Source organism: Ovis canadensis, chromosome 3 (assembly GCF_042477335.2).
Source record: "Ovis canadensis isolate MfBH-ARS-UI-01 breed Bighorn chromosome 3, ARS-UI_OviCan_v2, whole genome shotgun sequence".
NCBI lineage: Eukaryota > Metazoa > Chordata > Mammalia > Artiodactyla > Bovidae > Ovis > Ovis canadensis.
Window position 1 is genome coordinate 77,172,890 of NC_091247.1, and position 15,295 is coordinate 77,188,184.

General features: G+C 39.1%; 1 protein-coding gene across 1 annotated transcript; it reads right to left on the reverse strand.

The window, feature by feature from the left end:
• Positions 1-578: 578 nt before the first annotated feature.
• On the reverse strand, positions 579-13,335 carry EPCAM (epithelial cell adhesion molecule). The gene is made up of 9 exons (XM_069580458.1): positions 12,452-13,335; positions 9,780-9,887; positions 9,263-9,503; positions 8,350-8,415; positions 7,247-7,310; positions 5,955-6,056; positions 4,908-5,108; positions 3,204-3,248; positions 579-2,511 (listed from the first exon to the last, which is right to left on the reverse strand). Exons 1-9 carry the CDS (start codon positions 12,525-12,527, stop codon positions 2,470-2,472), a joined length of 945 nt encoding a protein of 314 aa, XP_069436559.1. The 5' UTR covers positions 12,528-13,335; the 3' UTR covers positions 579-2,469.
• Between the last annotated feature and the right edge of the window lie 1,960 nt (positions 13,336-15,295).

The window sequence follows — 15,295 nt, forward strand, 5'->3', positions numbered from 1 at the left end:
CTGCCTGCCAATGCAGGTGATACAAGAGACTTGGGATCCATCCCTGAGTCGGGAAGATCCCCTGGAGAAGGAAATGGCAACCCACTCCAGCATTCTTGCCTGGGAAATCCCATGGACAGAGGAGCTTGGTGGGCTACAGTCCATGGGGTTGCAGAAGAGTTGGACACGACTTAGCAACTGAACAAGCTCAATTCGCCTTTTGTGCCTGCTCTGAAGCTTTGTCAGAAGAGGGCGCTGGAGCAACACTGCAAGAGGAAAGGGTATTGTTTCCCTTGTGGCACTCACCACTTCCCCCCAGTGCCCAGCTGTGGCAGCACCCAGGGATTCTGCAGCCCTGGGCAGCTGATGGCAGCTTCCCTGAGCACCACCCCAACTGTAAAAGACAGCTTTGTACAGTGCCTTAGGTGTCAGATCTTTCCCTTAGCACCCTAGAACAGGGGTCAACAAACTTCTGTAAAGGGCCAGAGTAGTGAGGCTTTACTTCCCATTAGGTCAGTCTGTCACAATTAGCTGCCCTTGTAGTGAAAAACAGCCACACTCAACACATGAACAAGTGAATGTAGCAGTGCTCCAGTAACTTTGTGGACACTGAAATTTTTATTCCGTGTAATGTTTTACACTATTTTACATATAGTGAAATATCCTTTCCATTTTTCTTCAACCGGTTAAAAATGCAAAAACCTTCTAGCTCCCAGTTTTGAAAACAAGTGATAGACCAGGCTGCAGGCTGTAGTTTGATGACTCCTATTCTTGAGGGCAAATTTTTCCAGTAAATTCCAAAAGATTTTCGACAAGTTCTGCCAGTGCAGCACCACAGGAACTTCTCTGCTCTTCATCGAGCCACAGGTCTCTTCATCAGCCCTCTCCCAGGTCTGAACTCCAGCCCAGGGTGTATACGGTTCCTTCTCTGGGTGCTGTCTCAGAGCTAGGGTAATGGCTGTTCCTTTTATATACTATTTTCATATTTGTCTATTTGTCTTTAAAGTTCTCATTACTTTCGAGGACTGATTTTTGTTGCTGTATAACAAATTATGACAAATTTAGCATCTTAATAAACATCACTTCACTTTCTGAGAAAGGAGTCCAAGCAGTGTCTTTTCATCAGGGTCTCAAGACTGCAGTGAAAATGTCACCAGGGTGCAATCTCATCAAGAGCCATAGACCTCTTCTGAGCTCATTTGAGAATTCACTTCCATGGTTGAGCGACTGAGGCCCTCAGCAGCCACGGTTGCCCAGCCATTTCCTGATAGGCGACTCTCTCCAAAACATGGCAGTCTGCTTTACAGTTAACAAGAAAGTACATCTATTTCCACTTTTTGTCTCCTACTTTTAGGCACTCTTTTGTAATCTCCCTTTTGAGTCAAGTGAAGAGGGATCATAACTGCATCTGGAAAATCCCTTTGCCTTCGCCATGTAATCTCGGGAGTTATCACCTTATCATATCACAGATCCTGCCCACACTCCAAGGGAAGGAATTCTATAGAGCATATATATCATAGGTAAGAAATCTTAGGGGCCATCCTAGAATTCTGCCTACTACGGAAGGGATAAAAATCATAGGTAAATGCTTAAATACAGCTTTTAAAATTTTCATAGTATTTTCAAAAGTTTCTTATCAAAAAGCAAAAATATTTCAGGATACTTTAACTTCATATAAAATGTGTTTGTACCATAATTATTCCATTGAAAAACTGGTGCTTCTAATACAACCAACCATGGAATTCACGTTCCACAACACTGTCCATCAATGCAGCCTTAAGGTATTAGTCTGCCAAAATGCCACTTTGTCTGAAATAGAATCTTAGATGGATTCAGAATAAAATTGCTTGTTTTTTCTGTGTAGAAGTTATACATTACATTATAAATTTTATATTGAGTATACATGATTATCTGGAGGAGGAAATGCCAACCCACTTAGCACACATACAAGCACACATCCGTGATTATAAGGACTCATGCAAATTCTAATTTGTAGCTAGCATTGAGAGCATTTCTTAACCTATTATCTTATGTGTATACTATGAAATTTGATTCCGTGTGATTCAAAAGTTAAGAAACTTTTTTTAATGTTTATTTCATAGTTCATAAAAAAAGTTATATGTACAAGACTCAAAGTAAGTAGGAAAGCAGCTATTTAATCACAAATGGACAAGACAGTAGTCATTCAGACTACTGTGGAAGCATATTTAATGCATGCCCTTCAATGTTAGGCATAAATAATTCAAACTATCAGTCCAAATTCTGGGTTTTAGATCTGTATCTATAGGACACTTGTAGTCAAATTTTAAGATTGGTAAAGTCAATTTCAAACTGTTTATATTTTGAGTACAGGTTTAACTAGTACAAACATACGATGTTAACTAACAACACAACAGTGGTCTTCAAAGATCTTCTCTTTGCCCCATGCGCATGTTTATAATCTGAGTCTGTTTACTAATTTCCCTTCTTGTAGTTATTCTTCAAACTGGTTTATGCATTGAGTTCCCTATGCATCTCACCCATCTCCTTTATCTGAAATAAGAGGGGAAAAGAGAAAAAAAATTTTAATAATTTTTCAATTTTTTGTTCATTCTGAAAATAGCTTAAAAAACAAAAAGCAAGAAAATTCTCTTCCACATTTATGACATTTAAATTTTTTTTTAAGTGTACTACAAGGAAATATACATTGAATACATGATCCAAATTGCTTTTTAGTGATAAGATGGCCAGTCAGACAGAAGTAGAAGGTAAGCTAAATATTTAAGGAAGAACCATTTTCTATTATCAGTCTTTTTTATGGGTGAAGGAATTGAACTTTAAAATTAAATGATTTTTGTCTCAGGCTGCAAAATTAATTGTAGACAGAACCAAGACAAGGTAATGACAGCTACTCCAGATGGCAAATATCTCGCTGTGTGGCGCGTGGGATTGACACTTTATACAGATCACTCTATTTAATCCTTACAAAGGGTCTGTACTATCATCCCATCTTACAGATAAAGGAAACACGGAGGCTTAAAGGAAGTTAAACAACTCACCCAGCTATTAAGTGGTCAGAATTCAATATAATCTGGTCTGTACTGTGAGATTCTCCCTAAGATCCTAAGGTCTACACTGTAGGGACTCAAGTGTAGTTGAGATCCATTAGTGTCTAGAAGGTATAGTGATTATGAGGAATAAGAAATTAAACATGGGCCTTTTAATTAATTAAATAACCCACTTACCTCAGCTTTCTCATACTTTGTCATGCTTTTCTTTCTGGACACAACCTAAGTGGAAGAAAAATGATTACTATTTGAGGACTGCTACCCAAACAAAAAGTTAGTCTAAACTGACATACATACTTTTAATGAACACAATTCTGATCTGAACAAATTTTATTTTAAAATCCATAGATATCGGTTTTAAATGCATCAAGAAAACAATGAACAATCTTCAGTGAAATTTAACAGCCTAGTGTTCATTCTTCCACATCTTGTTCCGTCCTAATACAAATATAACGTGTATGCATGTAAGTTTTGGGGGTCTAAAAATGGGACCATGCAATATAATTTCCCTCTTTACAAAGCCTGTATCCACATCACAGGAATTCTTCCAGATCAAAAGCTATGGATAGAACTCTTTCTCTTTAGTAGCCATTTTGTTCCACAGCATGGATGCCCCAGAGTTTACTTATCCATTCTCCCCTGGATGTATACTCAGGCTGTTTCCAGATTCATCCTTACTAGCAACATAATACATGACCTTGCCCATGCTTCCTTATTACTTGTGCTTTTATTTCTGTAGGATAACTAGATTCCTATGATCAACCTTTCATGTATTTATTTGCCGTCTGGAATTCCTTTTCTGTAAATTGTCTACTCACACCTATTACCATTTCTTTCTTTAGTTTCATCAGTTTGTAAGAACTCTTTATATATTATGCATAAGAACCTTTGTTTTATTCATAGTGAATATTTTCCCTGAGCCTATCATTGATATACATTTTTTTTTTTTCACTTTACAGCATCTCTGCCATACAAAATACTTAATTTCAATGAAGTCAAATATATGACTTCCTTCATGGACTCCAGACTTCCCACCTTACTTGGTTTCTTTTACTACAAGGTTGTACAAACGTTTCATAAATTAATTTTGAGACTTATTTTACTCTTTAACATTTTGAACTATAACCCATCCAGAATTTGTGTTTGAACACAAGTGAACTGGCCCACTCCTTTTGTGCTGCTGTGCTTCAGAAGGTGCTATTCACACACAGCTGAGCAATGTGGCCAGCTCTGGTGGGGTGAAATAGGAATCCATCTTTTGTTTTCTTCCAGATGGATAGCAAAAAACTGTAAGCTGTCGTATACCCTCAAATCTACGTCTTTACTCTGTCACGTTGATAAGATTTCCTTACGTGTCTACAACAAACCCTGCTTCCTCAGGTGATATGGTCTTCTTCTGAAGTACTGCTAAATTCAATTTACTATTTTATTTAAACTGTGGCTTCATGTTTATCTCTTTTAACTCTTTTTTATGCTAACATTGTGTTTCAGTGTTAACATGTGTCCACAATGTGTTCAATGAAATGCAGTTTAATCTCACTGAGTGGTTTGGAAATTCAGATTATTTTGCACTTAACCTGGCAAGAGTGTTAAATTGTACTCCTCTGTGCAGTGAGGACAACTAAAGGACACTGGCTACTCACTGGCAACATAACCGACCTTTGAAGGGCTCAGCTACAAGCTTTTCTCAGATCAGCATCCTTTCTTGCTTCATAAGGCTGACCATTTTACCAAAAGGGGCCAGAAATTCATTTAGCATAAAGGAGTACACAAATGAAGATTTTGTTTCATTAACTTATTTTCAACATGGTTGAGGCTCTTTCATATTATCACCATTTCTTGAAAGATCCTTAAATGAAATTTTACTTGTTCCAAACTCACCAGCACAATGATTCCAGCAATAATTGCTACTACCACAACCACAATGACGGCAATAATACCAGCTTGTAGACCCTGCATGGAAAATTCAGGTGGTTTTTCATCAACATAGTAAATTGAAGTTCGACCAGGATCCAGATCCAGTAGTTCACCATTTACTTTCAGGTCCATCCTTTTGGAATGGAACAAGGATTCATCTTTAACCTATATTGAGGAGAAAAGCAATTTAAAATAGTTAAGAAAAACCTACCACAGCCATGAATTATGTGCCAATTATGTACCAAAAGAACTGCTGCCAAGAATCTTTATGGTTTTGGTGATAACAGTCTCACCCATTGAAATTTAAAAAAAAAAAATTTCATGACAGGAAATTTCCAAACATATATAAAAGTAAAAATTATAGTATAATGAGGTCCATATACCTATTACTCAGTTTCAATAATATATAAACAGGGCCAATTTTATCTGTTCTTCCTTCTATCCCAACCCCCTAGCCTCCCCTTGGCCTGGGTACTTTTTTGGTTTTCTTGGCTACACTGGACAGTTTATGAGATCTTAGCTCCATGACCAGAGACTGAACTTGGGCCCTTGGCAGTGAAAGCACAGAGTCCTAACCGCTGGATGGCCAGGTAATTCCCTAGCCTGGTTATTTTGAAGTGAATCCCAAATTTCATCAGAAAATAGCTCACTTTAGTATATTAAAGTTTAAACACACATTTTAATCCCACCAGTTAACAGCAATTTTTACAGAATCTCTTATTCATAGAAATTATAGTAGGGAAGACGACTCACAAGCTAAATAACTGCCAAAGAGGTAACAAGAATCATAAGAGAGAAGATATTCTAGGCATAACAGTTTGATAAAAAGGCATAAATATATGAACAAGTAAAAAAGTGTATAAGAAAGGTGCATGTGAATGAAAAGGAGGACAAAGTTAATTACCACATGAGAACCACTTGGAGAAGATTAATTCATAATGGTTGATCTAAAAGTAGAGAAATAGATGAAAGACATTTCTAAAACAGGGATAAAATAAAGATTATACTCACATCTTTTTCAAAATAATAAGCCACATCAGCAATATCCACATCATTCTGAGTTTTCTGAGAAGAATTTTGTACCAGATCAATAGTGATAACATCATTCTCATACTGGCGGGGCGGGGAGTAAAAAATACAAATTAATCTTACTATAACAAAAACTGTATGAAAATATGAAAATATCATTGTTCAACAATCAGAATATTCAGTGTTTGACTGTCTGTAACCTGCATACGCTGGTGTTTCTTGTCATTAGTGGATAATTTATCATTAACAATAACATCAAAATCTTTGGAAGGTTTTAAATCAATCCAAGGGATAGAATAAAACAGCAATGCAAACAAAGATAATTATAGTTTTTTTTCAAAAGAGAATTTTCTTTTCCTGAAAAGATTTTGAATAAGATATTAAAGTACCTCATTTACTAAAATGCTAAAGAAATGCAATCCAAAAGCATTTACCATGTTCTGCTTTTAGGAAAGAAAAGAACATATCCCTACCAAAAAGTCTTTTAAAAAATGATATCAATTTTTTGCCTTCAAAGAATTCCATCACACTATTCGAGCATTTTTCAAGTAGAGTTGAAAGAGTTAAGGAAGGGCTAACTGGTTAAAGACTAGCTCCTGAAACCAAAGACGACAGGACTAAGTAGCATCCTAAAGTAAGTAGTCAATCCTAAAGCAACTAGTCAGTCCTAAAGGAAATCAACCCTAAATATTCACTGGAAAGACTGATGCTGAAGCTGAAGCTCCAATACTTTGGCCACCTGATGTGAAGAGCGACTCACTGGAGAAGACCCTGATGCTAGGAAAGATTGAGGGCAGGAGAAGGGGGTGACAGAGGATGAGATGGTTGGATGGCATCACTGACTCAGCAGACATGAGTGTGAGCAGACTCCAGTCAATAATGAAGGACAGGGAAGCCTGGCCTGCTGCAATCCACGGGGTCGCAGAGAATTAGACACAACTGAGCAACTGAACAACAATAACAACAAAAGTAAATATTGCCAAAAGCAACCAGAGAGAGATTTTCCAAGGTAAAAAGACTGGCATGTGCTGGGGAAACTAAGAGACACTACCTTTTCTGTAAGGGTAAACTGAGGTTTTACAAGAGTATGGAAGAAAAGCAATAACAGGGGATTCTTTAGATTAAGAGCCCAGGGCTTATAGTGTTATTCAAATACAGTTCAACCACTATCAAAAATCATACCCTAAAAAAAAAAAAAAATAAATAAATCATACCCTAACCAGACTGTCCAACCAACCCTCCGTTAAAGCCCATCTGCTTCAAAAAAATCTCACCAGAATATTTGTGATATATTTTGGATCCAGTTGATAACGACTTGTGATTACCTCCTTGAGTGCACTGTAAATAGAAAAAAAATTATGCCATTTTGCAACTATCATCAAAATAATCCATATTCCAAAAATAATAATTCACATTGATGCAAAAACTGTTGCGTTCTAGTTTTAATAGAAACAGGACATTTACACAGTATCCAAGTACCTGCTCACAGATTATATTAATTACAAAGAGAAAAATGGTAACTCCACAGAGGAGAAACCTCGTGGACCCCGACCACAGTTAACATCACTAGTGAAGGCACAAGCTGACCTTGTGTGCCTCCCAGTGTGAACTACTGAGAGGGACACAAGGTCATTGTAAGTAGTTTTTTTGTCAAAAATGCATTACTTGTATTTAATTATGAGGAAACATGAGACCAATCCAAAACTGAAGCACAGTCTATAAAATAATTTGGCCATACTCTTCAAAAATATCAATATCATGGTTTATAATCTGAATATTAAAATTTTCAATTTTACTGGAAACACAAAGGCCAAAGCAGTGTTCCATATTTAAAGAGACTGAACGGTCCTAACAACTAAATGCATGATCATAGACTGCGTTCTGAGTTAGAAGGGAAAAATTTGCCACAAAAAATATTGGGAAAACTGGAACAATGTGGTTTAATGTTAAATTTCCTGAATTTGATAACTGTATAGTGATTATGTCAGAGAATGCCTTTTTTTTTTTCTAGGAAAAGATACACTATAGTATTTAGGGACCAGGATGCATGTTATCTAGAATTTGCTCTCAAATGGTTCTGCAGAAATAATATTTATACACAGATCGATACAGAAAGTACACACACACATGCATACTCATATAAAATACGGCAAAATCTTCACTGGTGAATCTGAGCAAAGGTTACTGTGTAAGAATCTGTACAATTCTTGTACCTCTATCTTTTAAAGTTAAAAAATACTATTTATATTATCCTATGTTTCAGAAATATGAAAAAGTAATGAGACTTTATCTAACGGTGTAAGATGGAAGATCTGAGTATCAACTGTACAAATATAATGCATTTAATAGCACTTACGAAAAAAAAAATAGCACTTACGACTGCAAACTTTGAAGATCGTAAGGTTTTTCCCTTGTTTTGTGTTTTAGTTCTATGATGATCCAGCTATAAAGAGACAGAATTGATTAAACATAACAACGCTGCCTTTTATATTATTTTCCTAATAAGCTAATACCAAAATTCCCACATGGAATTACAAGGAAATTAACAGAAAAAGGATCTATACTACAGATATGCCCTTAATTTCTTCCCTGGCCCTCAGACATTGTCTATAAAGAACTCAGCCATTCTAACATAGACCTTCTGGCCACCACAGTCAAGATCACGTAAAGTCAAGGCTTAGCTGGTCATGTTGGGCCACATTCAAGTGAAAAGACAAAAAGGCACTGAGAGAAAACAGAACAGTGGCCACAGGCCTCCAGAAGACAGAAGTGGAGAGAGTGCCTGCCTTGGCTAGGGTAACTTTCCAGTCTCAGTCTCTCCCAATAAAATCTTTTTGGCTTAAACTAGCTGGAGTGTGTTTCCATTCCTCTTCATTACATAATCCCTAAAACAACCATATCTCACTTTAAAATACAATAAATAAGCAAATATATGAGTAGCTTAAATTGTTCATGTACACTGAACACCAATCCAACTTTAAAATACTGAACAGTGTTAAGTAAAAATATATAAGCAAAAGGAAAAACATTTAAAAATAAGATATAATACATTGCTAGTAAATTCACAGAAGATCTCTGGAAGGTTAAGGCATGTGACATGAATTCTACAGAAGTAAACTGAGCAACTAGGGGGTTGAGATGGGATAGGATTGAGATGGGATTGTCACTGTCCACTCTTTTCTATCTTTTGAATTCTAAATCACAAAATCACATTACATATTCAAAAGTACATTTAATTAAATGAATTAAAAAAGCGTGAAAACAAGTAATATAGAGGCAGCCCAACTCACTAGGTCCTCACTGGCTCGGAGCAGGAGATTTCACTGTCCTTATCAGTTCTTCTGACCCCAGCAGTGTTCACACACCAGCACGTGGAGGTGCCATTGCACTGCTTGGCTTTAAAGAGCCCTTTGTCGTCACACTCGGGATCATAGAGCCCGTCATTATTCTGGATGGCGCCCTCTGGTTTCCTTCTTCTCCCGGACTTTGAGTGACTCATTTCTGCCTTCATCACCAAGCATTTAGTAGCCACTGAAAGGAAAGTATCATCCCAAACTGAAAAATAACTGCAGTTTTGTGTTTAAAGAAAAAAATTCACTCCAAATTCCTAGGGCCAAAGATTATTACAGATTTTTATAAGTTTTCATGTTCACTTTCTAAATCGTAAGAAACTTCAAAGATGAGATAATGTTGACAAAATAGCATGATTCAGATCTGAGCCAATTAAACACTTCCACCTCAAGACATATCAATTAAAGAAGTATAAATCAAATAAAACTTAAAAGGCAATGAGGATATTCTACTCACATTTTGTGCAAATGACGGAATGTTGAGTACCAACTGAAGTACACTGGCACTGACCGAGCGCGTTCACAGAGCAGTTTGTGGTCAGTTTGTAGTTTTCACACACACATCCTGGTGGGGGGAAAAATCCACTTTAAAAATGAGGATGCAACTATCAACTCTGATGTTGAATCAGCTAAGTTATGTTCTGACAATAGTCCCCAGGTTACGGGACACACAGCCTGAAGAGTGGTCCTGAATGTTTAACATTTCAGCTACAATTGAAGTGGCTGACACAATGCTAAATAGGCAGTCTAATTTGCATGCTTTCCTACTTTTCTTTTTTAAACCAAGAATAAACCCTCCAAACACCAGATTCGGCTTTGCCTTCATGATACTCCCAGACTCAGCTTCTTCCCTCCTGTCCTGCTAAACACTCGCCTGCTGGTCATGACTCTTCCTCAAAATCAACACCACACTACAATATTTAAAATAATCAATAAGGACCTACTGTATAGCACAGGAACTCTACTCAGTATTTTTTAATAACCTATATGGGAAAAGAATCTGAAAAAATGGATATATGTACCTGTATAACTGAACCACTTTGCTATATACCTGAAACTAGTATGTTATAAATCAACTAGATCCCAATATAAAGTAAAAATTAAGTTTAAAATGCCAATTCTAGGATCTATGAATAACTCACATTACTTCCCTCTTCCCATCCTTTAATTAATAAGAGATACTTCTTCTGAGACTTAATGGAAACGTACTCAATCCCTGGACAATTTTGTGTCTTGGAAAAATTATATTTTCAATTGAATTGGGAGGTACCGCTTTCCTAACTAAATTAAATCCTAGTATCTGATTTTGAAAGTGCTATTAAGCAGCCCATCCTGGATGTCAGTTTAATATTTATATTTTTGACTATCTCAAAAGCTCATTTTAACTTCAAACTGACAAGTCCATTTAATTTCTTTTATTAGTCTAGATAAGAGAGTGTGAGATTATAAACAAACACTAACAGGCTGAAGAACTGATATATTGAAACTTCATATCAAGTTGTCTTTAATTTTTCCTGTTTAAATTATAATCAATATGAACCACCTATATAATCTGTCCATCACTAAACTCAGTATTGGGGTCACAAAAAGAAAGTCTAGTGGCTGTCCTCAAGGAGTTAAAAATCTTACACGGCACTATGCTATATACCTGCTCAGGGAACAAAGTTATGCCTCAGTTCAGTTCCATTCAGTCGCTCAGTCGTGTCCGACTCTTTGCGACCCCATGAATTTCAGCACACCAGAAAAAGGAGAGTGAAAAAGTTGGTTTAAAGCTCAATATTCAGAAAGTTATGCCTAAACATCGTGAAATTTTAAAACGACAATCAGGCACACACTTTCTGAACATACTCCTACAGCAGCTGTTATCACTTTAAAGCAATTTGTTTTGGTCCTGCCGCAGGGCATGTGGAATCTTAGTTCCCCAACCTGAGGTGCTACCCAGAGCCTTCTGCAGTGGAAGCATTGAGTCTTAATCGCTGGACCGCCAGAGAATTCCCACTATAAAGCAATTTAAAATCAAGTATTTAGTCTCAGACTGAACTTGAAATAACATGAGTTGATTAAACTGCATTATTTTGAAAGTATAATGAATTAGGCCGAACCCTGTTGGTGAGACTATAAAAATAAAAGTCTCTCCAGAAATCTGGTTAAACGACACCTCACTGCTAGCCACCACCTTACAAATAAATCAAGAGATGGCGGCCAAGATGTTTATTCCAGAGTAAGAAAACCTGGAAACAAATTACACGTCCAAGATTAGGATAATGATGCGACCTTCCCGGCTATAGATTGTTTTATATCATTTTAATCGTGTTTTTCAAGACTAAAGGAGAGGGAAAATTGAATACAATGTGGGGGGTGAGGACGGAGGGGATCAAGACCTAAAACAATGTGTTTAGGTTTATGGTAATGTTTAGAGCAAAGTCTGAAAGAAAAATATATCTAATTATTAATTACAGGATTCTTTTAAAATGGTGGCATTATTGTTTTAACTCTTTACGATTACCGATATAGCTGGATTTGCTACAATAAACTTGGCATTACTTATAGAATCCTTAAAGAGAAAATATCCATACACCGGGTAGTCAGGGCCCAGGAGGACGCCCCGTCCCCCGCCTCCCCTCCTCCCCCCCCCCCCCCCCGCACAGGTGCATAGCGGCCCCAGAGGCCTCGCCGCAGTCACCGGCCCCCGCCTGAGACACATCCGGGGCCCGCCGCAGGTGCCCGGGGAGGGGCGGGGCCGAAGGCCGCCGTGGCAGAGTCCCCTCCCTGCCCGGGCAGGTTTCCGCCTCGACAAAACCTCGAGTGCGCAGGGGCCGGAGGAGGTGGGCGCGCCGAGGCGGCGGCGAACGCGGCCGCTCAGTTCCCTACCGGTCCCCCCGCCCCGGCCCTGGGCCATCTTCCCAGAGAGGCGAGCAGAGCGCCAAGCGAGGCTGCTCCCTCCCGCCGCGCGAGTGGGCGCCTTCCCGCCACCTCCCACCCTCAGGGGGCCTGGGCAGCCCCGCGCCGTCCATCTCCAGGCGGGAAAGCGCGGCCCCTTCCCCGCAGTCTCCATCTAGGGCACCGAGGACCGCCACCGCCACCACCACCGCCCCCCGGTCCTCCTATCCCCACGACTCCGCTCCTCACCTTCCTGGGCAGCGGCCACCGCCGCCGTCGCCGCGGCGACCAGGAGCCCGAAAGCGAGGACCTGGCGGGGCGCCATGCTGCGCGCGCCGAGGACCAGGGCGCTAGAGCGCGAGGGCGCCAGGTGGGTCGAGGGCTGCCGCGAGGACGAGCGGACAGAGTAGGTCGTCGCAAGCCACTGGCCGCCCGGACGGCGTGAGGCGTGGGACGCGCGGGTCCGCGTCGAGAGAACTGCAGCGAGGTGTTCCGAGGTCAGACGACCGTGCTAGCTGGCCGACGGACTGCGCGATTTGGGCGCGCGGTAGAGCGGAGCAGACCTGCTCGACCTGGCAGCCCCGCCCCCGGCCCCGCCCCGGTCTCTGCCCGCGGCGGCTCACCTCCGCCGGCCGGTTCTCCGCGTTGCCACCGCCGGGGGGCGGGGGCAGGGAACAGGATCCCCTCCCCTCCCCCACCCGGGGCGCGGCCGTTGGGATACCACCCTCTTCCCAGGTGTGCGCCCGGTCCGCCCGGTCCCCGCCGCCTCCGGGGGCCTCCTCCCGCGGCGGCCGGTGAGGTGGGAAGGGTGGGACCCTGGGGAAAGTTGGAAAATCCTGACCCTTCTTTTTCACCAGTGAGAGCACCACTCTGAAAGCTCGAGGAAATGGGGTCTGGAGGAAAGAGTGAGGGGGCAGGGAGGAGGAAGGTGGACGGCGAAATGGAATACAAAGAGAAGCGGGAGAGCCCTCCCAACCTCCCTAAAAAGACCTCTGACTTTACCTGGCGGTTCAATTGTAGGCCTGGGAAACGAAAAAAAGAAAAACAAATCTCCCTAGCTCTCAGGATGACAAACTCGTGTTCCTTATAATTATTCTCAATGTCTTTTCCATTTCTTATAAGACTTTTTTAGCATTTGAAGTTTTAAGAGGTGTTCCCATAGAGGGGAATGCTGGAAACTGAAATTATCTGAGTTGATTAATATTAGAGAACAATGCTGGTAAGTATTGCAAAAATATAGAGAAGTAGAAACAAAGGACAATTATTTCAGCCCAAATGAATTCGAATTACAACAAGCTGTTGTTACACTCAAAATAGTTGTTGTGACGTGAAACTTTTAATAACTATTAAAGTATTAAGTGTATTTAATGTTATTTTTGTTAGCTGCAATATCATTATGACCTATTTTTAAGTCTTTTTTTCTATCAAATTATCGAAGAGTTCAAAAGAGGAAAAGTGAAAAGGCAATTTAAAGAGTCCACTAATTTTGATTAATTTTTACAAATATATATAAAATCATGGATTATGCTTTTATTGAGCAATAATTTGAGTGTGTTGTAAACCTGGTGGGCTACACTCCTTAGGGTCACAAAAGAGTTGGACAAGGCTTAGGGACTAAACAACAACTCTGCTAACTTTCCTAATGTAAATAATTACATTGTTGAAGTAAATACCAATATAATGTGAATTTTACTGGGACATTAAGTTATTTAATTATTTGATCATTGCCATCCTAAGGAAATCCTATCAGTGTTTTAAATCTGAAAATCTGAACTAGACCTGAGTTCTGGAACTTTGTGATCTTTTCAAAAATTTCTTCAAATGAAAAGACTATTACTATCAAATCAGAAACAACTATCAACCAGATTTTTGTTATCTTCTGCATTTGGGCTGTTTCAGGAAGTTACACACCGCCAGCCTCCAAACTACACACACTTTTCCCAAGAATAACTGGTTATTGTGGCTTTGTTTGCAAAATATTCCATTGCCAAGTCTGAATCTGTTATCTACCTAATCCAGAAAAATCAAATCTTCTAAAAGCTTGACAGCTCTTTATTAAATGTTCATTTCATTAAAGTGAATTGAGTATACATGACTATTAAATAAATGACAAAATACTGCAGTAATCTGACTTGTAGTATTTGAATATACATCCAAGATATTGTTTCTTTTTATGGCTCTTAACTCATTCTCAGTTTGTCACTGCCCAAAATTGCTCTCATTTTATACTTTGTGAATCTTTTGTAGCTTCAGTGCTGTATTTAAGAACATTTCTTAATAGTTTAATACACAAGTATACTCTTTAAACTATTCTTAAGTTTTACAGGTGTTGCTTTTTAATTTTCACAATAGTCAGTTTGATATCTAATATTCGACTAAGAAAAATATGACTTAAAATTTGTATCTAAACTTTTCTGACAAAACTCTCAGCCCGTCAGTTAAGAATCCAAGTAAAAAACCAAAGTCAAAGACAAAGAATGGATGGAAAAAGAAACTGGTTAAGAAAGATATAATGGGTAGTGCAAAATATTGCCATGATAGGGATTTGGGTTGTGACTTTCCCTTGAAATAAAAAAGAACAATAAATATAGTTTTGGAGAAAAGTCAGTATCCTGTTCTTTAAAAACAAGGGTGCTGTTTAAGAGAATTACTCGTTTTATACTCAATATTCTATAGTACAGTTTCTTCACAGAGATTTTAGAGTGTGTGTGTGTGTGTGTAAAATTTAATGAAACCTAAAATGGGATGAATGTTTTCCTTGTAGATGGCTAGTGCAGGGGTCTCCAAGCTCCAGGATCTCATGCCAGGTAATCTAAGGTGGAGCTGATGTAATAATAATAGAAATAAAGTGCAAAATAAATGTAACGCACTTGAATCATCGCAAAACTACACCCCCACCCCTGTCGGTGGAAAAGTTGTCTTTCATGAAACCAGTGTCTGGTGCCAAAGAGGTTGAGGACTGCTGAGCTAGAGGAAAGTGTAATGTGTAGATATTTGCTATAAAGGGCTATTAATTCTTAAAATTTTAGTTGTTTCATGAGCAATACATTAGTAGAAAGCAAAAATACATGACATAGAATGAAGAATGAAAGC